This window comes from Pagrus major, chromosome 1, assembly GCF_040436345.1.
Source record: "Pagrus major chromosome 1, Pma_NU_1.0".
Lineage (NCBI taxonomy): Eukaryota > Metazoa > Chordata > Actinopteri > Spariformes > Sparidae > Pagrus > Pagrus major.
This window is the reverse complement of record NC_133215.1, coordinates 18096382-18121631: the sequence shown is the minus strand read 5'-3', so window position 1 is coordinate 18121631 and position 25250 is coordinate 18096382. Positions and strand designations below refer to the sequence as shown.

The 25250-nt window shown below is 39.2% G+C and overlaps 3 protein-coding genes across 4 annotated transcripts in view; all 3 read left to right on the top strand.

Annotated features, from left to right (window-relative positions):
- Positions 1-2696, top strand: part of zcchc7 (zinc finger, CCHC domain containing 7) — a 48811-nt gene extending 46115 nt beyond the window's left edge. The window contains exon 9 of the mRNA XM_073478105.1: positions 275-2696. Within this exon, the coding sequence (XP_073334206.1) occupies positions 275-870 (596 nt within the window). The 3' untranslated portion in view covers positions 871-2696. The remainder of the gene's footprint in view (positions 1-274) is intronic.
- Positions 2697-4291: 1595 nt separating this feature from the next.
- Positions 4292-15775, top strand: pgm2 (phosphoglucomutase 2). The gene is made up of 13 exons (XM_073470739.1): positions 4292-4456; positions 6595-6762; positions 7537-7728; positions 9477-9560; positions 9913-10106; positions 10391-10580; positions 10669-10766; positions 11078-11258; positions 11519-11612; positions 12740-12869; positions 12989-13181; positions 14300-14433; positions 14689-15775. Exons 1-13 carry the CDS (start codon positions 4382-4384, stop codon positions 14789-14791), a joined length of 1836 nt encoding a protein of 611 aa, XP_073326840.1. The 5' UTR covers positions 4292-4381; the 3' UTR covers positions 14792-15775.
- Positions 15776-17706: 1931 nt separating this feature from the next.
- Positions 17707-25250, top strand: part of tbc1d1 (TBC1 (tre-2/USP6, BUB2, cdc16) domain family, member 1) — a 52310-nt gene continuing 44766 nt past the window's right edge. Inside the window, exon 1 of one of the 2 annotated variants that reach the window (XM_073470584.1) lies at positions 17707-18324. In XM_073470584.1, coding sequence (XP_073326685.1) covers positions 17707-18324 — 618 coding nt within the window. Of the gene's footprint in view, positions 18325-23638; positions 23769-25250 lie in introns of those variants that run through there. The other variant, XM_073470577.1, reaches the window with a different exon arrangement.

Genomic DNA, 25250 nt, shown 5'->3' with positions numbered 1-25250 from the left:
CTTTCTGAACATGTTGTCTTCTACAGTAGCAATACACAATGTTGATGTGTTTGTAACTCACTCAAACATTTGTGTATGGTCAGTTAATAATTGTAATGGGAAAAAAAAACATATAGTTGTTTTCCTCCAATTGCAATGATGTTATTATATTGGGTGTGGCTATTTGCAGAGATAAAACATTGGAAAAAGTATTTGTCTAACCTGACTTTAAAATGTTAAACACTTCTATCAATTTAATAAGTCATTAAAGCCCGTTTGTTTCTGTTTTCCATAGAACTGCAGAAAAATGGCATTTTCCTTGCCGGTCCTCTGACCCCTCGCACTCCAGGACCACCGAAGAAGAAACAGAAAATCAACCATAAGTCTAACCATACACCTCACAAAAGTCCTAACAACCACAAACCCAGCCCAAGCCACATCTTTTTTAGTGACAAACATGACTTTATGGCCCCAACACCCAAAACAAATAAATCCAAAAAGCACAAGCAACAGGAAAGCAGCAGCAATGTGAAACCGTGGAAACCCAAGAGACCAGTGCCCACCTCGAGGAACCCACCATCTAAACTAATTTTGGATGAGGCAGATGACTTTCCCAGAGGTGGAGGCAAAGCAGCGAGCCTGGATATAAAGAAGAAGAAAAAGAGGAAACCAAAGCAAGCTCCTTCAGCAGCACCAGAAGGACACAAAGGCAGCAAAGCAGACCGTCGCAGTTGGACTGGAGAGATGCACGGGTCAGAGTCAAAGCCAGACAAAGCAAAGAGGAAAAGGGGGTATAAAAACAAGAGGTTTGCTGAGAAAAAAGCTGCCGCACAGACGCACCCAACGGATGAAAACCTGTTTAACATTAAACAGAGGAAACGCAGCAGATAGCAGTGCTTGTGACGTGTGGCTGTCAGGGACAGGATAGTGCAGAATGTGTACATGACATTTAGGGACGTGTCAGACATCCTGTTGACTCAGGTCTCGCTGCAAAACAGTTTGTCAGGCTGCTTCAGGGGATTCATAGGTTATTTTTCACAGAAGATGTTTTGACGTGTCACAGTAGGATGTGAGAAATAAGAATGAATGATGGCTGAATTTAGCTGCTTCAGTTTCAGGGTCCTGGTATTATTCGTGTTGGCTCACTGTCACTTGAATAGGTCGCCAAGTTGTCAAAAACTGATGCTTTGGATTGTTGCCGACCCGGATTGCCAAATCAAAATGTCAGTATTGGATGATCTGGGATGAGAAGAATCAACCAACTATCTTTCTCCAGCAAGCTACATTTTGTTGCTTTGAAGGGTAGGTTCACGATTTGTCAATTCTATCTTAAAATGATCATCAGGTGTCCATATTAACATTTAAACAGGGTGACCTTGCTGTAATCATTCCTCCTGTTTATCCCCGACATTAAGAGATCTGCTCCTAACGCAAGTAACAATAGTAGTACGAGGCTTCAGCTGTGAGACGAATCAAGTCTTTTAAAGTTAGTCTTTTTAGTACAAAGTATCCTTTTTTTGTTAGAATCATTCCATATTAACTCAACAGGGAAACTAGAGGAGATGATTATGTACTTAAAAGACTGAAACTTTAAACTATATGCACTTACTTTCTCTTACTCAGACTCCTAAAGTGTCACATTAGCTTCAGATAAACTTTTGCACAAACCTGGAGTGCAAATTTTGTCATCACTTACACCGCAAGTGCTTTAGGAAGGGATCTCTAAATGTCACATATGAATAGGAGGGATGATTACAGCAAGCAAAACCTGTTGTAATGTTCACACAGGGCACCTGGTTATTGTTTAAAGATGGGCTTTGAAAATGGTGAACCTATCCTTTAATGTTATTAATTCCACCTGTGCTTTTAACAAGTCAAAATGTCTGCTGTGAAAAGATCTATTGTGTTTGATACTGTAGTCTGGGCTGCTTTTCATAGTTTCATCCTGTGGTCAGTGTTAGAATTACAACAGATTCAAGCTGTGGCATCACTTCACAATTAGCAACAATTTAGTTGCATCAACCTACAATTTTTTCAGTCGATCGTTTAATGAATGGTTAAAATTGGACTATTACTGTCATTGCTATCATCCATTAATTTCTTTTTTTCACTTTCTGCACATTGAACAGACTCTGCGTCTTGAAGGACAGTCAGATAATCTCCTAGTGCCTCTGCTCTGAACATATAGCTTCAAAATTGTTGCTGCTTTTTGAAGTTGGAACCAAAGAATGGTGATTTTTTTTTCAAAATACACTTTTCATTTAGAATTGAATGCATTTTTACCATCTAAATATATGAACATACTGTAAATATGTCTATTACACATGTTTAATGCAAATCTACAGATTTGACTTTAGAAGTTTCTGGGTGATCTGGACAAAATGCATCGCTGACATGCAGCCCTGACAGTATTAACTTTTAACCATCTATCTAACTATTTAAATTCAGTTGTACATGGTCTTATTTGTTATGGTTATAACAGGATGAATCATCATCACTAACATAAAGAGTTTGAGATGGTTCCTTGATAACAATACTGGTTACCTGAAGTCTCTTGGATGAATAAAACTTGAATCTTCTCTGTCTGACTTCAGTTCTGTGATTCAGAAGGAGAAATCAGTTTTGTGCTTCACTATGACCTGGTTTAACTTGAAACTGTTTCTTAATCATTCATGTAAATTATGAAAATAATCCATTAAAGTAATTTGGTTCCAGTCTCCCTGTGTCCGTTTTTCCCACCAGATGAGATACCTGTATGGGAACATCAGCCATCTTTTCAGTGTGTCATTTATCGTCTCCAGAAAGATTTCACAACATTATTAACAATCACTGCTTTCATTCCTAACTACAGCTGTGAAAAAAGATGTAGTGATGCACCAACAAGTGAGCCACCTTGTTGATAAAAATAACCACATAAATATGTGAAGCAAGAACATACAGGGCAGTGCTGTACTAAATTAGAAGTAACCTTTTAAAGTAATGTTAGTGGGTGTCAAAGATTAGATTAGACTAGTCACTGCTTGGACTGTTGATCAGTGGTTACTTCACATTTGTTCATCTGAGAACACACAACATAGGCCATGAATAATGAATATGCCTTAAAAGTAAAAATACAGCTAGCTGTAAACATGCTAAACTATTCTTTATACATGCCTTACCGCCCACAATCTTGTCATTTAATCAGTAGTGTCAGAAATACTTTAACCAAAATAAAGATATACAAGTAAAGATCATGCATTCAAAACTTTAGTAAAGTAAAAGTACAATAGTACTGGTGAACAAAAAGCAAACCAAACAGAACAGCCCTTTTTCCAGAGTGATATATGATATATTGATTAATTATTCTCACTGGTTCATTGCAGTTAGCCTAATTATATTGCTGTAGAGGAAAGGGTTGCATCTATAAAATTTACTGGTGGATAGTTGAAACAATTTTTTTTTTAAATCATATTTTATAAGATTAAATCACAAAATAGTCTGTGGAAAGAGTACTGAAAATCTGTAAAAGTACAGTTCCATCACTGAAATATTACTCAGTTACAGGTAAAACTACTGGTATTAAAATAATAATAGTAAAAATATGAAGTATTCTTCTTGAGCAGTCCTATGAAAGACAAATTAAATGTGTTGCATTATTTTTTGGGGACCAAAAACATTCACAAAACACAAAATAAAAATTCAGATACGTCACAGAGTAAACAATCAAGTGAAACACTAAAATATCCCATTATCCCTGACTAATTTTGAGTAGTGTATCATGTGTACATGTCTATATACAATGTGTATTTAGTTAGATTTACGCTCTCCCACTTGAACTTGCTGCTTGTTAAAACGGTTAAAGGTGCACTATGTAGTTTTGGAAAAGAAGTTCAAATTTAGAATTTGAACATTTACAATATTAATGAGGTAATACTACAAACTCAGAAATATTTATCTTTTCCATGACTGAATAAACAAGCTGTTCTCAGAGGAAAATAAGGTCCCCAGAACACTGTTTGAAGCTAGAAAGGTGGCAGGGTCCACCACATAAAAACAAAGTAAAACAGTATGAAACTGTGTTGTCCTTTAAGGATTTGTTTATTCAGTCATGAAACGAACAGTTTGTTTAGGCATAAAAAATCAGTCGATGAAGATCTTTCTCTTCTGATTTAAATCTCTTCTCCAAAACTACACAGTGCACCTTTAACGAAGTTCTTACATTTGCGGCGACCCGTGAAGGCAACAGATGAGTAACTCGTGATGACGCATTACGTCGCTCCGCCCCGCGTCGTGGACGCCGCTCTCATCATTCACAGCAGCTTTTTCCATTTTGTGTCAGAAAAGGCTTCAGTGTGAGCGTATTCACTTCGTATGAGCAGAGTTAGTGCTGTGGACGGTGTGTTGACCCGGGTAAAGAAGAGAAATGGAAACCGGTCTGTCCTCAACCGGTGACACGAAGCTCGACCAGGCTGTCAGAGAGTGGCTGCAGTATGACAAGGTGAGCTGACAGCTAGCGAGCTAGCTTAATGTGGTGTAGCTGTCCTGGAGTTTGTCAGCCAGATACTTCAGATGTTACCTGGCGTCACTCTTATATAACTGAGTCAAGTCAGGTCAAACCAGGACTTCATGTGACTATTAAGATGCCTTACGAATATCAAAATATGTAGCGTTAACTCTCTGAAGAAATAATGAATGAAAGGATTGTTTATATTATAAGAACAACTTGGAAGGATATCATGTAGACACGTCAAACTGCAGATGACACTCATGTGGCAAAAGACATACTTAACTGTATTTGTTTTAGTATAATTAGTTCAGTTAAACTGTATTTCTTCCTGTGCCAGTGTCTTCACAATTACAATATATAAATCTTAAATAAGTTGAAAGCGCTGTCTAATCTGATAAGAATACAGGTCCCTATCCAGTCCAGTAGTTGTTAATTAGTTTTTAGTTTAACCTTTTAGTCAGTTCATTTGAAGAAATTTGTCACAAGGCACACAAATAATTCACATGTAGAGGATCAAGTCTCCAATAATACATGATAATGAATGATGTCTGACTTGAACAATTGCTCCAAGATTCCTTTTTTTCCCTGAAATTACTTCTGAATCGCAAACTAGAAACTTCTTATCAGGATATTTGGAAAAGGGTTGCAACTACCTGTTATTTTCATTGTCTATTCATTTGTTGATCATTTCAGGATTTGTCAATTAGTTGTATGGTCTATAAAATGGTGAAAAGTGTTGTTCACTGTTAACTTAAAAATCTTGTTTTGTCCACAACCCAAAGATATTCAGTGTACTGTCATAGAGGCATAAAGTAACCAGAAAATATTTACACGTAAGAAGCTGGAATCAGAGAATTTTGACTTTTTTTTTGTTAATATTAATGTCACGATTGTCCTAAATAATTGTGATTCAAGAAATTTTATTGAAAAACACTTATTTTTAAAGCGTTACAGATAGGACATAAATCTGTTTGGAGTTAAAATCCCTTTTAGTAAAAAACAAACAATCTTAAATTAGATAATCAATAATCATATCTTGATCATTAATCAAGTCACTCATGATGATATTCATGTTTAATGTTTTTTATCATGTTCCATCATGAAAAAAATCTTATATTCTCCCAGCCCTTAGTTGCCAAGGAGAAAAATCCTATTATTTTGTGCTGTAAATAAATTAAACAAAAGTAAAAGCTTGAGATGCCACATTTCCTCTCCCTCTCTCCTGTCCTTATCACGAGGTCAACAGACTTCCTCCATACAGACTGATATACTGTTCTTTAGTAATTTCACAGAGAAAAGGCTCGGGTCACACATGACGTGAAAGAGCACAGACACACGTGTAATCACACTAACATGCATCCGGACATCTGACCAACACAAACAGAGTCATTCATAGTCTTAAAGAGACATGCGATGATAACAATCAGGTCACATTGGAAAAGGGAGCCTCGTTCATCAGTCTTAAGATAATTGCGTTAGGGAACTCTTCCTCAGTGCTCCATTTGATTAAGAAGCATATGTTTAGAAAATGGACACATTCATTCACAACAAATTGTTTAAAAGAGACCTGCATTTTAAATCACTTCTAAATCACTGAGTCACTTGACAGAAAATGTATTGGTGACTTTCTTGATAATTTCATTTTCCTCATTTTATAAGCAGAACAGACTTAAATTAACATTTCTGTGTAATTTATTCAACTGCAGTTATTGGACTATTAGACTCTAAAACATTTTGCCAAAGATTTTTATTGTTCAGTATTTGTTAAAATACCTTTAAAGTAAAACAGCCTGGTCCTAGCTTCTCAAATGTGAATAGTTGCCTTCTTTCTTTGTCTCCCATGATGGTGAACTGAAAACCTTGGAGTTTTGGACTGCAGGTTTGAGAGAATAATACATTTGAATATGTCAACTTTAGCTTCAGGGCATTGCAATATGCAGTTTTTACTTTTACTATTGTTATTAGTAATAATAGTAATCGTAAGTTGGACTTTTCAGTGTACTGGCATCATAGGGAACAAAAAACAAACAAATTGAAGAACGTTACATTACAGATTGACTGTAGATAAATGTAGATAATCAATGTGAGATGTATTCCTGTGCATAACAAAATATGTTTTTCTTCCCCAGAACCCCAAGACAGTGTCCATGGTGCAGGACCTGGTGAAGGAAGGAGCGGTGGAGGCTCTGAGGAAATGTTTCTCCTCCAGGATGGAGTTCGGTACGGCAGGTCTGAGAGCTGCCATGGGCCCCGGCATTTCCTGTATGAATGACCTCACTATCATCCAGACCACACAGGTTGGTTAATGGATAAACTGCTACCGCACATCAAGTCACATGCAAAGTCAGACATCCACATTATTGATTCTGCTGTTTGAAGCAGTCGAGACTCTCGTGGTCGACTGCATAGCTCACATGCCACCATCTTGTTACTGGTCATTGTACGGGGGCTCCAGAGTAAAGGTTTTCACTGGTGTTGCTGATGCTCCCTACAAAGTAATTTCAGAGTATCAGTACAAAATTTGTGCACCACTTTAATTGCAACACAACAATTGGCTTCATAAATACTGATTAAAAACATACGTACCGTAGACTGATACTGGAATCATCCTTGGAACATTTGCATGGTGGACTTGTGGCCTAACTCGAACCAGGATCGGTGCATCTTACATTGTTTGTTTGACACATCAGTGCATCAACTGTGAAGGACAGATAACACTTATCTTTTCACTCGACCTCTTTCAATGAATCTGCGATATGACCAGAGCAAATGCTGTGTTGTTGCTGTAAGTTGGACTTACTTGAACTCCGTTTTTTTGGAACAACTCAATGTGACCCTTGAGTCAAGTGTAGTGAATGGCAGCTCTTTCTTTGCAACTTAATAGGCTGTATTGAATTTTATTGTCATTTTATCCTCTTCTGCAGATCAGTAGATTCCTGCCTTTGAAATGCTGTTGGCAGAGACACTGCATCATCAGGGCATCTCTTCCTGCTTGGTTTATGATTCTGTTGTTCTTTTAAACCCTTTTCTTCGAGTTGTCTCTTATTTCATCAAGTCTTTCCCTCTGACAGGGTTTCTGTCACTACCTGGAGGAGAGCTTTGGGAACCTTAAGGAGCGAGGGGTGGTGATTGGTTATGATGCCCGGTCCCACCCTCCCAGCGGGGGCAACAGCAAGCGCTTCGCCAGTCTGGCTGCAGCTGTGTTCATCAGCCGAGGGGTTCCCGTCCACCTCTTTTCTGACATCACTCCTACACCCTTTGTGGTAATCACTTGAACTTCTGCGATTTCTTCATTTTGGGTTTTTTGACATTTTAGTCACAGATGATGAACACCTTAAAACAGAAGTATCAGTTACTCATCGTCTTTCTAGTTTACATTTTACTCATGCTTAACATCATGTCTGTAGGTTACATTTGTGAAAGAAACCAAATTCCTTGACCAGTTTGTCCGGTTGTCCGGCTTGTGGAGCAAGTGACAGTGGGGTAGAAGCTACAGGGCAAATTCCATTCAAAAAGCACACTTTGCCTTCAAATGCTACAGGTTGCATAAGCATGTATGATTCACTTGGTTATACTCAGTTTAGACATGTGAAGGGGGACAATTCACATGACCCTGTGGTCATGCCACTGTACACGTTTGTATTGACCAAGAAACCATACAAAATATATTATACTATAAAACATAAATATATTGCAGCCCACACAAAGGTTTTATGTTGACACCAGGTTTTTTCATGCTCTCTAAGGTCTCCCATATGTGAAATGTATTCTAGTTTAAATTTTATTTACTGCAAAAGTGGTTTGAATAACAGATATTGTAAAACAACCCATAAGTAAAGAAGTAAAGAATAAAGCCGGGCCAGATGGGAAACAATACACCTCAAGAACTCAAGCAGTTTCATAATGCAAACTTTGATGATTACACGTTTGTTGTGACACTCGTGATGATGCATTGAGTGAAAACATTACCACAAACACAGAAGTACCATAAGCAGAAATATTAGATATAACGGTCAATGATGGATTTATTGTGAGGTCAGTTTGACCTACACACCTACAGACATATAAACTAACTAAGAGGAGGCAGAAGAGAGATGATATGAGATAGGAGTTACTGCCAAAAAATAGAATGACATTCATTGTACTTACATGTTTTTAGTACTGCATCCTCATAGTGCATCATGATATTCACAATCTGTTTTTCAAACATGTAGATGAACCTCTTGCCCACTGTCACACTAAATGTGGAATCAATCAAAGTTTCCATTTGGAAATAACATGAGTTCAGGTGTATGATCATCATTTTACACTTCTTTTATTATTATTATTTATGTGTCAAAATAACTGTCAATTGAACCGGTTTTGCAGGAAAACACTTAAGACATTAATAACTTTTGGGCGTCTTCCCACTAGCCTATCAGAATCAGGATCATTCTCACTTTACATGACTCATCTTGTTTGTATAATAGTGGAGACAATAAGTGAAACACTTTTGATCTGTTTTCACTCACAAATACACAGTTTGTAAATCAGTTTAAAATTATGTTTTATTTCACCTGGATATTAAGTCCACATAAATGTCCTGCTGCAAGAAGTTTATAGTAAAGTAAAATGTTTTATAGAAAGGAAGTAGTGCAGTAGTAGTAGGTTTATGTTAAGGAAGGTCTGTGGGTAGCAGGAGAAAGATGCACATGAGCTGCTGTTTCTCACTTGAGTCCTTCAAAGTAATTGTTGGCTCATAGACTGAAGTGATCTACAAACAGAAACACATTTTTCAGAAATGCCACTTGATTACTAGAAATCACCTCCATTTCAACAGAAAAAAACAGGTTTAACTGTTTGGCTTTTTTCTATAAATGAAATGACTGCTGTTATATTTTTTATATCTGTCAACATTTCTTTGTCCTTTTTTCTCACGTTGTGTGCAGTATACTGTATACTCTACATGGGCTAGTATGATGTTTAAGTGTTTTGGGAAAGTTAACACATTTCTCCCCTGTGTTTTCTGCAGCCTTTCACAGTTTCTCACCTGGGTCTGTGTGCTGGTATCATGGTGACCGCCTCTCACAACCCTAAACAGGACAATGGCTACAAGGTAACACTTTTTAGTTACTCGTTTACTGCATGTTTGTCTGTTATTTTAATATATATGTATATATCGTGTTCAGTGGAACTAAGACCATCACTTTCAATTAGTTAATCACATAAAAGTAATCACCAACTAAAATAAAACTGATCAGTCATTTGAGACATTTTCAAAGCCAAAGTTCCAAACTTTTCCTGGTTCTACCTTCAAACCTGAGAGTTTTCCTGGTTTTCTTTGTCTTTTATGTCCTCTATACAATAATGAGCTGATTTTGGAATCAGCTCATTATTGTCATTCATGTTTTATCGGCTGTCCTCATCGCTGTCCTTATCTGTCCTCTGCTGCTGTGTGCATGTCTCAGGTGTACTGGGAGAACGGAGCCCAGATAGTGTCTCCTCATGACAAAGGCATCGCCAAGGCCATAGAGGAGAACCTGGAGCCATGGCCTGAGTCCTGGAACACAGAGGAGGCCCTGAAGAGCCCCCTGCTCAAAGATCCCTACCAGGACATCAACACACAATACTTCAAAGCCATCCAGAAACACTGTCATCACAGGTGCTCCATTGATAACTACCTATTCAGCAGCATATATCTTTCAAAACACCTGAGGAAGAGACAGGCATGACGTACAACTGGACAAACTATATTCCACTGAAGACTGTCATCATTATATATGTTGTTGTTTTACTTTAACTGCATGCTTGAGATGCCATTGTAGGCCATACTAGGACACAGAGACATGCACACACTAAAAAGTTGAAATTAGGACAAAACAAGGACAAAACAAGGACAAAACGGACAGAAGAAAAATGCTTTGACTTAGGCTTCTTTTTTCACAGGGACATAAACAAGAGTTCAGAGGTGAAAATTGTACATACGTCTGTGCACGGTGTCGGCCACACATTTGTCCAGTCGGCTTTCAAGGCCTTTGACCTTCACCCTCCATATGCTGTCGAGGAACAGAAAGATCCAGACCCTGAATTCCCCACCGTCAAATATCCCAATCCTGAGGAGGGGGAGGGAGTCCTGGTATGTTCTCAATATTCACATCACATGCAGTTATATGCAGCATACACGGTGTGATTGGCTGAAGGTGTAATGTGTATATGTTTTGCAGATACTGTCGTTTGCACTGGCAGAGAGGAAGGGGGCCACGGTTGTGTTGGCGAATGACCCTGATGCTGATCGACTGGCCATCGCTGAGAAGCAGGAGAGGTAATAATACAATGCTGATTTCATCCTTTAACATGCCAACAGTGTAGAAGAAAGTAGATGTGTGCCTTGTCATGTTTTCTGGCTCTCCTTTCCATTCTGAACATGCCACAAGTGCAAGAATTTCAAACTCCTTTTACCAAAAAGGTAGTCATCATCAAGTTTGGAACACATACATATTTGTTTGAGTTAATGAGGCATGTTTATGGAAATGGACTTCACCAAAAGAACAAATTGGAGCCAGAGCAGTTGTTGGAGTTTAGAAATTTCATAACCTCTCTCTCTCCCTCTCTCCCTCTCTCCCTCTGTGTCAGTGGTCAGTGGCGAGTGTTCAGTGGTAATGAGTTGGGAGCATTGCTCGGCTGGTGGATGTTCCGCTGCTGGAAACAGCAAAACTCTGATGCTGCTGCTGTGAAAAGCCTCTACATGCTGTCGAGCACCGTCTCATCCAAGATACTGCGCGCCATCGCGCTCAAGGAAGGTTTCCACTTCGAGGTAACCAACTCAAGTTCAAGACTGCAATGTGTTATGAATGTGAAACTTGGAAGAAGCAAGATATAAAACACAGAACATGAAATGGGCAACATTCAAAGTCAGATGCACTGTATGGATGACTTGATAAATATGGCTCACTTTCTCCTGGATTTTATGTCCTTGCGCGTCCAAACATTGCCGTGTTTCCTGCTACAATAAGCTGCCTTCAAATGCTTTCAGTAATAGTGATTCAAGAGAAAATGTCACAACTTTTTAAACAGGAAACGCTAACAGGGTTCAAGTGGATGGGAAACAGAGGCAGAGACCTTCTGGACCAGGGCAAGACTGTTCTGTTTGCCTTTGAGGAGGCCATAGGTATGCACACACTCACACATACACACACAGAAACACACACATGGATGTTGTCCAGGGGCACAGTCTTAGGAATTTCTGTTAGTAATTAATTGTTCGTGGCATCACATTACAACACATTACGAGTTTGGTCCTGTAATGATCTCCATGAGGTCACAAGCTGGGTTAATTTGATCTGCCTGATCTAATGTAAATTGACTTGAGATCAGGTAAAGGGCAACTTACAGTTTAAGTGAAAATAAGATTCTTTTGCCAGCTCACAAGATCTAAACTGGGGTGAGGGCCATTCAGACACATGGCTTCATAGAAACAGGCTAAGAAAAAAGGTCTAGAGTGACCAACCTGTATAAGAGCTGCATTATCACAGTATATGATATTATTGGAATTCTATGTTGGAGAAAATCTTGGCATGAAAACAATGTATTGTATAATAATCTTCAGATTTTGTCGTCATTTGAACAAATTTGTTGATTGTACACATTTTTAATTAAAATATGTAGAATTGTAACAATTATTTAAAGCAATAAATATGCAGAATACTCTAATCTATCTGAAAACATGTCTTGCCACTGTCTCCTCAAACAGTGGTATTAGCTGTATAGAAAGAATCATGGCAAGCCAGGCTTCATGGATCCTCATAGTATAACAAGTGTAACCAGTCTTACCTTGTGGTTGAGCCACATCCCAAAGCCAAAACACTCTTCTGCTTCTTCAGAAGCGTCCTTTGTGGCCTCCTTCAGCAGCCTGAGGATGAATGTAGCAGCAACATTCATTATGTGACTCATGGTGTTGTAACCGTGACGAACAGCCTTGGTTACGTTTTAAATGAATACATGAATCATTAAAATGCATGAGAATGCCACATGTATACTGAGGATCCTGCTCTTGGTTGACCAAACACTTGGTTAAAGGTCGTTTGGGGATAATATGACAGATAGTCACCCACACACAACATCACATCGTTTAGAGCATTCCCATATAACATGATTATGATGCCATAATTGGAATCGCGTGCCCTTGCTCGTACTGTAGTAAATCAGCAAGTGACTACAGAAGCTGGAATTTATACGTACCAGGGGTTAACTGAAAGTGTGTGTGCTTGTTTGTTTGTTTGTGTGTTTATGTTGCAGGGTATATGTGTAGTCCCTCTGTATTGGACAAGGATGGAGTGAGTGCTGCAGCCATCGCAGGAGAGATGATTTCTTATCTGGCCACGAAAAAAACAAGCCTTTCTCAACAACTCACTGCCATCTACACAGAGTAAGACACAAATATATACATGACACTCATCTGGCTATGATTTCTATTACTAAGATACATTAACTACAGACTCTCTCTCTCTCTCTGTCTCTCTCTCTCTTTCTACTCCTCATTGTCAGGTATGGCTACCACATCAGTAAGAACTCCTATTTCATCTGCCACGACCAGGACGTGATCCGCAGCTTGTTTGAGCGCCTGCGCAATTACAGTGGCAAGACGGACTCGTATCCCACTGAATGTGGTCGCTTCTCCATCTCTGCCGTACGAGACTTGACCACTGGCTACGACAGCAACCAGCCCGATAACAAGGCTGTAAGTAATCATATGGATACATGTACGGTATATCCACTCAAACGATGGCAAAACCTCTGGCATTTTTGCTGTTTTTGTGCAGTTTTGATCCAATGTTTTGAGTATAGTGAGAATGTTATGTTGTCTCCAAATAGATATAACTATGAACATAACCAGAATAATAAGTTGGTAGAATTGTTCTGTGTTCGGGGCCCTTTTCCCTTCAATGGCACCTTCACATTTCACAAAAAAGTTTTTGCAAATAGCGGATCACTTTGTGACACCTACAGGGCTCTCACATGCTTAATTTGATGAAAAGAGGCCAAGGTTTACACTGTGAGCTCCTTGTTATCATAATTGTATCTGTTCCACACTCTTGTTCTATTTTAAAGCAACTCCCGTTGATACGTTTACAATGTGAAAGCAATGTGAGAGTATGAGATGGGTCAGATTAGTGATGAATCTACAGAGAATTATTACCTAAATTTGCAGCTCCCCACGGCTTTAGTGTCATTTATACAGATTTTCAGCTCACTGGCACACAGCTGTTTTGATCCACTCTCACCACATTCATAGTGATGTTTTCGCTTTAGAAACCCACTGTACACTACTTGCTCAGCACCAAATGAAAGACAGACACATCTGGCAACTAGCTGGTGAACATATTGGAGCATTTAGCAGCTAAAGAGCCAGATATTTCCCTCAGGAGTTGGTAGAGACAAAAACAGAGATAAAAGAGAGTGAATATTGAACTTCATCGGGTGGCCAAAAACACAATTCCAAATACTGTTTGCAACTGTTTGCTTACTTAAAAGTTGACAATATCTCAGTGCTGTATTAAACAAAATGATGTTGTAGGGGTAACCCTGACATGTGGTGGTGTTAAGTTTAAAAAAGAGCGCTAAGAATGTATTGAGCAATGTGAAAAATGTTCAGTAACCCACATTTCCAGGTTCAGCTTTTTAAGTTACTTCTTGAAAAGGGCAGTCAGAACGACTAAAGTATACCCAAAAACAAAATAATATGAGCTATATACTTGTATGCAAATGTATTTATGGAGAACTTAAGCTGTCCCAGAGCTTTCTTTTAGTTCTTGTTTTCCATCTAGCCATCAATCACATCTTCCTCTTGTGTCCCAGGTTCTTCCCACCTCCAAATCCAGTCAGATGATCACTTTCAACTTCTCCAATGGGGGCGTGGCCACCATGAGGACCAGTGGCACCGAGCCAAAAATCAAATATTACACTGAGCTCTGTGCTGCTCCTGGTAACAGGTGAGTCACCGTTATTTAATTATAGAGACATCATTTATGCTGTAAAACGTCAGAAAGTCTTATTTAGTCAAACCAACTATCCGAATCCCAAAGATATTCAATTTACAATGATGAGAAACAGGGAAAAGCTGCATATCCTCATCTTGGATAAGCTTGAACAAAGAAAACATTCAATATTTACTTGAAAAAAATAGTTGTGATTTACTTTCCTGTGGACTTCATTATATAATTTATTTCTTTGTGTCTCTTAAACAGTGATGTGACGCAGCTGAAGAAGGAGCTCGATGACTTGGTCGATGCCATTGTCAAAAACTTCTTCGAGCCAGAGAAGAATAAGTTGCAGCCTAAACCGGAGTAGCACTGATAACACATACAGTCGGGACCAGTTGTGAATATCTCTGACCAGCATTTCACATAATGTCTTAATTACTCCAGAAGGGATTAATGATTCAGTACAGGCTTCATTGTGATTTACAACTAATTGAATGCACATTTTGGCACCTTGTGTTTTTTCCCAGTTTGGATCAGACATACTGCTCCTTTGAATTAATCTGACTTTATTGTAACCATCTGCAGGGTTGACTACAACATCTAACTTCCACTATGTCTGTTTTTGGGTTTAGGTTTTGCATCCAGACCCAGTTTTACACCCAGTAGTCACAATATATCACAGCTTCATGCTTTGAATTCAGTTTACCTTTGTGCTGGAGATTGTAAGTCACAACTGACTTTGTGTTTGTTTGAAATTCAACAGCCAGAGTCATACTTGTTGTCCGACTGTAGTGTTTAAATACACACACTGCTGTATATTCACTTGTAATAATTATGCATTCCACACTGCTTCAGCATCAACTGCAGTGCTGCTGATGTGAGGAGTTACACAAGACTGTATTTGAGAACTGCTGATGTTGTAACTTAAATGGATTTTGTAAACTGCTGATAAACTTTGAATATGTAATATCTTAGTTAACAGTAAGGTATAACAATGAAAGTGACAGTTGAATATATGATGTCTGATGTGAAAATCCAGTCAATGCAGAGTTGCTAGATTGTAAAATGTCCAAGCCTAAAAGCTTAGAGCACCACCAAGTGGAAACATTATGAATTAATTCTTTAAATGCACCCACATCTCATTACTTGATATGAATAGTTGTTAACAATCAAAGGGACTTTTGACACCACAATTACAATTCAGACCTTTTTTTCTTCCCAGTATTTAAGTCATCCTGACTATACTCAAGAAATGTGTAATTAGCAGCTCACCTATCCTTATGTGCCTCGTATTCCAAAATACTGTGCTGAAAATACAATTTTACTCAATAAAAGATGGTTTCTAACAGTGTACGTGGAGACAAGTGAGGAAGGAGAGAGTATGTGCAGCTATCCTTGTTAGGACACTGCATTGACTTCCATTCATTAACCCTAACCATAAATGAACAATTCATCCATCTACCCTCATGTTGATGGGAGGTTAGGTGAAGTCTCATAGTCCACAAACATTTCTGGAGCTTCACAGTAAATGGCGTTGCAGTATTCTCCTAAACAATTGAAGTAGTTGTTGTTTTAAAACGTAAATAAAAAAGATTTTAAAAGATGTTATTTACACCCGTGACATACAGTCAAGCCCTTGGATCCACTTCAGGCGAGGTGCGCGCTAACAGTTTCAGCTTAGCAGCTACAAAAATCCTGTCAACGCAGGAGTTTTGATCTTAAAAAGGTTTAAATAATGTCTCTTCAAATCAATCGGACAAGCTGTCTGGAGCATTTTAAGGTTTTTGGTGGTCTTTTTACGTTTTAAAACAAGTCCCCATCTACTTCAGTTGTTTAGGAGAACACAGTTTTGCTGTGAAGATCCAGAAATATTTTGTGGACTATGAAGCTTTACCCGACTATCATCAACATGAGGCTGAGTAGATAATGGCTGAATTTTCCTTTTTGGGTCAACTATTCCTTTAACCAAACCTCAATTCACATCTTTCCCTTAAAACTAACCAGAACCCCTGACGTGATATTTTGCCTCATTCGGATCCTCAACTCATTTGGTCCCCATGAGGACTACAGGTCCTGACAAGGTCGGTGTTTATAAAGTCCGTAATAGGTTGGAAAAAACGCACACACATACACACCCTTGCATCTTCCGGCAGCGCATGCATGCAGCATGCACTTGTCATGCCGCATGTGGTTATAGAGAGGAGGGAGGTAGGGTCTGCCCTGTCTTCTATATTTAACTCTAACTAAAGACAGCTCAGACTGTGTGAAGCTCCCCCTCTCTCTCTATGTCTATGTGTACGTGTGCATTTGCTCTGATAAACACTACAACCTCCCTCGATTACACTTGAGCGCTGCACACATCGGACGGGACTACAGTGAGCAGGTAAGGAGACCGCCTGGATGAGGAGCAGAGGGATCATTTTGAGCGGATTCAAATATCTGGTGCACTTTGGTGTCTGCGCAATCTCGTGCGTAAAAATAACTTGATCCGTGCGTAAAATTGCAATAACCGGTAAAAATGTGGCATGTGGGACTATGTTTCTCGGAAATAAAATCTCACTCTAACTTCCGCTGCTGCTCTGGTGCAGTGGACCGACCTATATTGTACGCTGCACTGGCCCAGCTGGTTTAAGTTGTGGATTTATTTATACAGCAAGGTCACAAATGAGGTACGTCAGCAGCCGCTTGTCGATTTATTCTGGATCCATAGCTGGTGCGATCTGTTTATCATCATACTGTAAACATGTCCCGCTTTAATGTTTCGATTGTGCTACCTGTACCCTGCTAATTTTATATGCAAACTGTAATGCCACACCTCAGTATTAGTCATCATTGTCATTATAATGTGTTTAGGTTCGTTGATTACAGTATGGAGGCGAGGTGAGGTCAGCTGGACTCCCTTCTGGCTAAATATGATCTTCATACTTTAAGTGTCATGTGTTTGTGTGTCCTTGAGGCTGTAAAAGTCTAGGTCAGTGGTCAAGCCATGTGCTTCTGGCTGGGTAAACAACACCAGGTGGTCATTCTGTAGTATCCTCCAAATGACCCTGTGACTGCTTCACTGCGCTTTACAGATGACAAAGTGAAGCATACATCCAGGACGAACATTGAATCCTTAAAATCAATGTTTGCTTGTTCCTGTTTTATTGATATCTTAATAAGATAAATGCAGCCTGAACATTCCTGTGGCCGCCCTTTCTCATATTGGTGTAAGAAATATCCTGAAACTGATGTTTTGCAGGTAGAAGCAGAGGCACACAGCTGCCTCCGGCCACACCAGCCATGGAGGGACTCTACTTTGAAGTGAAACCCAGAAGAGATGAACCCCCCAGGCCAGGAAGCTCTGACAAACCCTGTCCTAAATTAACCTCAAACCACCGCTCATGCCCCTCACTTTCACATCTCACCTCCCCTAAGATACTCCCTTCTGCTAGAAAGAGGGTTGCAGCATGGGGGGAAAAGGTAGCAGAAGAAGGAGAGGACGAGAAGGAGGAAGAGGTACGATACAAACTGACATTGATCGGTTCTCTGCCGGTCCACCACCTCACCACCATGGCCATGCTGCCCTGGGTGGTGGCTGAGATCAGCAGGGCTCAGCCTGCAGAGGAGAAACTGGGTGCTTGGTTGCGTTCTGGAGGTCGTGGAGGTGGACAGTTGGACCCTTCTACCTGTAATCAGACTGTTTTTCTGTGTGCGTCGGCGTCATGGGTACGATGTGCGTCAGTTCTGGGAGAAGGAGTTGTCTGGGACCCTCTGACACACACAATGCTGTTTGAATGTCGTCCTCACCAGCTGACTAAGCTGATTCACAACAGCCAGGAACCCAACAGCTTCGGCTGCCTGGTCAGGGACGCACCAAACTGTGCCTGCTATGTCTTCCAGTGCCAGGACAGCACCAAGGTATGTGTGTGTAATTAGTTGATATTATCTGGTTTCTTACTCCTCTATGACAGTAAACAAGACGTCACATTGAGCTTTGGGAAACACTGATTGGCATTTTCCCCCATTTTCTGACATTCATTTCATAGACCCGAACAACAAATTAATTAATCAAGAAAATAATGTACAGACTTATCGAAAATGAAAATAATCAATAGTTGGAGCCCTAATATACAGGTATGTAAAGGCACAAACAATAATGGAAAAGATATACTCTGAAAAACAATAACACGGCTACAAAGGTGAAATGAATCAGCCAAATTGGAGCTCAGCAGAAAGGAGCTGTAGTAATAAGGTCTTTTAAATTAAGTTCACATTATGAAAAAGCTCTGTGCTCTAGCCCTCATCACTCCTTGAGAAAATATTGAATATTAATTAGAATAATTTTGTAGCAAAAAGAAAAGAAGAAGAAGAAGAAGAAGAAGAAGAAGAAGAAGAAGAAGGAGACGTCCTGATCACGACAAGACAGGGGACAACTAAAAGAGCTCCATGAAAACTAATCCTCTGTTCTCCAATGGTGGATGAACTGTTCCAATAATGTAAAATGAATTCATAAATCAAGGGGAACAGTCTGTCAGGGGCCTCATTTACAAAAACAGACTTCTAATGAATTTTAATCTCAAGTATGACTGAAGCAGAAAACCAAGTATAAGTAGTTATTTATGAAACCTAATTTAGATGTGGAAATCATCGTATCTCCAAGCAAAGTCAAGACAGATTTATACTTGAACTTAGTCTCAAGATCATTTCAGACAGGTAACATTTGATTCATAAAACAAAAAACCCTAAAAAAAAAAATAGAGATGAACCAAAAGAGAAAGGATCACAGCGGAGGATGCGATCACAGCAATGGCAAAGGAGTTTAAATTCAGGAGACACGTATTATTCTGTCTTAAATTGTGGGTTACCAAGCAAAGTGTGTCGCCACAGAACATTGTTCATAAAGCTCATACAAAGTTCACCACAGGCTTGGACACATATGCATCCAAAACTGCAATACCCATGCATAACCAGCAGGAAAATCACTTACGTCAAGTCTTGTCTTTACTTAGAGATAAGATCATTTCTACGTCAAAGTAAGGTTTCATAAATAACTACATACACAGTACATGGCTTTCTACTGAAGTCATACTTAAGATCAAAACTGATGATAAGTCAGTTTTATAAATGAGGTCCCAGGTCACTTCAAAACAATAAACAACTTAAAGAGCTCCAAACAGTCACCAGAAAACCGCCTTTAAGTAGTTATTTATAAAACCTTACTTTGACGTGGAAATGATCTTATCCCTAAGCAAAGTCAAGACTTGACGTAAGTGATGATCCTGCTGGCTATGTAAGGGTATAAATCAAGTATAAATCAAAGAACCTTTTTTTAAAAGTGTCTCCTCTTGAGCAGAGGGTAAACACGAGAAACAGAGACCAGCCCGACAACAATCTCCTCATCAGTATTTGTTATGACATCCCACCAAGAGACTGGATCTTGCACTGCCGTTATCGACATCCTTGTACACTGTAATCCCTTTAACAACATGACCGCTAACAAACATAAAAATCCACACACTCTGCTGATCAACACGCTCCTGACCTCCAAACCTTTCAACTCTCCTCCACATGGTGTGCTCTGCCAGCAGCCTCCGTGCACACAAGTTGCAGCTGGTGTCCGAGCCAGGCCAGAGACATTTGATATCATCTTCATTGCACGCCATGCCCAACATAACAGAGACTTCAAACGGTTAGATTAAATTAGAGAGATGGAGACAAAGCAGGACACCAAACGGGAAACTGAATGAATCCAAGTCAAAAGACAAAATGTCAGCTTGAACTTGATCGAGGACTGTTTTTCTTGCTCTTCACACATGGGCTCACATAATAAACACCTGCATAGGCCAGCATGTACCGTAAATACAGTATGTGTACATACAGTACGTATCACTGCATCTACTGTATGGGGTGTGAATGCACACATGCATCTAAACTTGAACTTGAGCATGTGCACGCAAGGCTGTTTTATTTGTTGTGAGAACTGTGCAGGTATTTGTTCGGTGTGAACTCGCTTTACATTAACCGAGCAGGATGTAGAGCCATGTTACTATGGCAACCACTTCCTGTGGCCCAGCGCCTGTTGTGATGTGCTTGTCGTGTGTGTGTGTGTGTGTGTGTGTGTGCTCTTTCTCTCTGTCTGTTCAGCCCTTTTAAGAATGTGAGGATGATGTCAGGCCGACCACCTGTCTCTCTAGCTCTGTCACACTGGGCTTTGACACACACACACACACACACACACACACTGACATGCTCGATGATTAACAGCGCAAGCTTTGGGCAACACTTGTTATATACTTATTCAATGTTGTGAGTTCTTATTTAATACAATAGAGACGCATGTAGGACAATAAACTAGAATGTTGTTCGAATACAGAACTGGCGCTTCAGAACTAAAACCACACACACCGCCAGATCTGTAAACATTTTACACAGGAAACACTGAACCGCACACACACACACACACACAAAATCACACTCCGCACCCGTGATCACTGTCACTTTAAAGCGGGGGAGGTGATGGGACAGTTAGCAGCAGCTTCACTTAGATCACAATTTCATCAAAAATGGGGCAGAAGGCGATGCAGGAGGAGTAAATCTTCATTCCTAAAATTACATTTCTCTGTACTGTATCGTAACAGGCACATTATGAGCCCATGTGAAAGGAAATGTGTATGTTTAACAGTCCATGAAATTAAAAGTAGTTTACCAAAGTTATACAAATTTGTGCCAGTACAGCTTGATCTTAAAGGCACAGTAGCATTTGTCCAGCATAGAGGAGATATGGTACGAGACTATGACGATTCTTTGGGCTGTGTCATATTTTGAAAGGTGTTCTCAAGCTCAAAAGCATCAACGTGTTACAATTCTGGCCTTCTGAGTTTTAAGATTTCATCTCATGTCAGAGTTTTATTTGAATGTAGTGTCAGTGTGGTGCATGTGAAAAACCAGACAGCCACCAGTGCAGAGACCTGGATTAATCTCCAGCCTCACAACCTGCATTTTTGCAGGATTTGTACTTGTTGCTGCACTATTGATCCCAGTAACACTTTTTATTATAACCTCACCATTTTACTTTTTTATTAAACCTTTATTTTACCAGGAATATTCCCATTGAGATTCAAAATCTCTTGAACAAGGGAGTCCTGGCCAAGTCAGCAGCATAAAAATTTGAGCGTTACTGTGATTTCTGAAGTCTGCTAAAAAAAAAAAAAAAAAAATGTGTTTGTGGTTAAAAAAAAAAAAAAAAGTAATTACGGGAAAATGTATCATTAGTGAGTAATTTCAGCCCTGCAGAGATGAAGAGATACTTCCTCTTCTGCGTCAGGGGACAGAAACCGTCTCAGGGTCTGTGTGGTTTCCCTGCTGCTTCTGGAGTAACAAATAAGTAACCACTGGGTGTCACCACAGAAGTGGACAAAGTTCACACTGTCGCACTGTGAACACATTATACATTCATTTGTGTTTGTTGCAGTGGTTTTCAATTTTGCTGCCAATATGTGTTTTACAAGCCAACTAATACTTAACTATGTAATTATTTGATTAATTATTCTAATTCTAAGTTTAATTATAACTACTTGATCACTATTCTGTGAGCGAACAGTCGGTAATGACTAAAGATATTTTAGTATTACTTCTTCACTTTTACCTATTTTATTGTTATCCAGACATTTAAAAGGGTCTGGTTCATTCAGTTCCACTTACAGTATAATACTTGGCCTAACATTAGTCTGGCAATCAAAAGGCATTATTCACAAACAAAACAAACCTCTTATTTCCTTATGAGTCAGTGTTTAGAAGTTGACCTCAGATTAATTGCTAGTTTGCCTCGAGATTCATTTGACTGGTTGTGGTGAGTAAATGACTCATATCATGACTATTCTCATTTGGGTTAGGGTTATTACACACTTATTTTCCAACAATGTTAGATTTTTCCATATATGTGTGAAATTAGTTAAGACTGCGATACTCCATTATTCACTACTAACTGTTATATATCACTATTTTTACTTGTTCTGAAATACTTTACGTTTTTCATTGTGGCTTTTGATTGAGTCCTACAACTGTTTAATCAGCATGTGGGACTGACTATTCATTCAGTAGTCTTGTACTTAAAGAAATAGAGGTAAATAACCTGAATCACTCTTCAATAGATTACAGGTGTCTGGCCTGGTCAAAGACGGAATGTAACTAAATACATTTAATCAATAATGTAATCTTGAGGTACTTGTACTTTACTTGAGTACTTCTGTTTTCCTGCTACTACCACATATTATACTTTATACTTCACTACATTTGTTTGATAACTTCTTGCTAGTTACTTTGCAGATTGTATGCTGCATTAAAGCCAAAGTAGTGCACTTTTTTTCATTAAGTTATTTTATTAGCATTCAGATTAAAAAAACAAACGCTGATTTGAATAATCTGAAAAATCTGATCTATTTATCTGATAACTGGTCGACCCATAGTGTAATATCTTACAGTGCTAAAATGTAAATATATGTATATATTACTTTAACTGTTTTTTGATTGCCTTTGTTTCAGTTAACCTTCACCTAAGTAATATTTGAACACAATATCTTTACTTTCACTTAAGTTTTTGGTACTTTTGGGTACTTTTATAACACTGGGCCTTACAGTTTCCCTATTATTTCATTTGAAGACATTGAATCAGACAGTCAGTGCAACAGTCTATTGAATACAATATTCAATAGAAACTCCCACCATTCATGCACTTTGGTTGTGGAGTTTAAGACAAGTCACAGTTAGAAACTTCTGGGCCATTAACTATTCCTTCCCAGTGCATCCCAGGGGCATTCATTCCTACTTGATTGAGCCTACTCATTCTGCAACAGGAAGTACTGTTTATGTTCAGATTCTGTCTACGGAGATAGTCACAATCTGAATCATGTTACCACCCAAAAGTCTACCGCCTAAAGTTTGACTGACCGGGGACAGGAACTGTGTTTCCCCCATTCTCCCAACACATTGATGGATCTAGCTGCGTCAGGCTAGCCACAGTTAGCTGGAATAAAGTCGGAAGTTGTTCATAGCCTTCAAAACAAAAGCATACAATTGAAGTGTGTAAAGGATATCCATATGAAGTGATTGGAATTATCTTACTTTGAAATTGTTTTATGTTGCTTTGTGTTGGGCATCTTGACGCTTAACCGCAGGATCCTCGGCTTCAGGGAGCAAAATGAACTTTCCAATGAAATGATATTGAAGTGTCCCACACTGTCAGAAGAAACGAGTTTCGGAGAAGCAGCCGCTCAGGTCTCGTTTTTGGAAAGTTTATGGCGGATGGGATGAAAGCGCGACTCCAGCGACTCAACCTGTTCAACATCAAACAAGAACAGAAAGATGTAAGTGGAGTTTTGAAGCTGTGTCGGCGGGGTTTTGTTTAGTTTGCGTGCCATGCTAAGTGGACACTAAGCTAACGTCAACCGAGGTGGTTAGCGAGCATTAATGTTAGCCAAATTAGCGCAACCTGTTGTTAGCCAAGTCCCACAAGTTAGCTGTCGTTGGTCGTTACGATAGCTACGCGGCTCCAGCAGGATAGTCGTTACATGTCTAATAACGTGTTGTTCACTCTTTATTGACGAAGAATTATGTTTTCACTGTAAATCATGACACCACCCCTTCTTTAACTAGCTACCTGATGCACCCTATGTCAAATGTGGTTGTTTGTTTGTCAGTGTAAGGTTAAATGTCAAGTGAACTTTCACACAGACTGCTGCTCTTCTTCTTCCTATGAGCTGGATGTCGTGCCCGGTTCCTGCAGTAGTTGGTCAAGTACCATAACGTGACCATAACTGGTCAAGACAGCATGGGTGGAAAATGTCATCACTGAATGGCTGCTGGTTGTTAATACTGAGGCTTTCTGAGGTTGCTACAGCTGACAACAGTATGATTTGAAGCCTCATGTAGTGTAGGCAGCTAGACAAAGTGTATTTATGTCAGATAATGAGGAAAGTGTGCTTTAATGCTTAAATAATATTGAAATTTATGGGTTTTAATTTGACAGATAACTGGATATTGGTACTACTTTACTGTAAATAAGTTTAATTATTGATTATTGATTATCAGCTTGTTTATGTGCTGCAAACCGTATTTTGTGTGTGCGTGTGTTTGTGGTGGAGCTTGGAGCAATATTGTCACATCTTCACTAGGGGCAGACTGATTATCTGCCTTGGCCGATTATCGGAGCCGATATTCAGCCTTTTTCTGATTATCTGTATTGGTGATTCTTCTGTCAGATTGCTGTGAAATAAGCATATTAAAAAATGTGCTACTTTGGCTCTGATGCAGCATCCTCTCACATGATGTCCCGCCCACAGCGATCGGTAACACGTCACAATTAATAGCCTATAAATACAAAATAATCTCAATCTACAAAGTAACTAGTAACTAAATGTGTCAAATGCATTTTGTGGAGAGAAAGTATAAAGTAGCAGAAGAACAGTACTTCAGTAAATTCTCACATTTAGCTTGAACCAGCAAATGTTTGACATTTTGACTTAATAATGACTGAAAGGTTCAATTGATTGTTGGTGATTTATTTTCTTCCCATCCACTAATCCACTAGTCAATCAATCTTCTAATTGTTGCAGCTCTATAATTGAGAATGAAAAACTTTTAGCACAGTCTCATTTGTATCATAGAAACCTACACATCCTCTTACCTCACAGTGTTGCTCAACATGGTTTCTGATACAGCACCTTATCATTCTAGTCATTTGATATGTTTTATTTCCTTGACTGGATGGTGTTAAAGCTGCCGGTATCTTACTGACTGTCAGACTTTAATAAGTCTGAGTACATGAAAATCCAGTCTGCTTAGCTGTT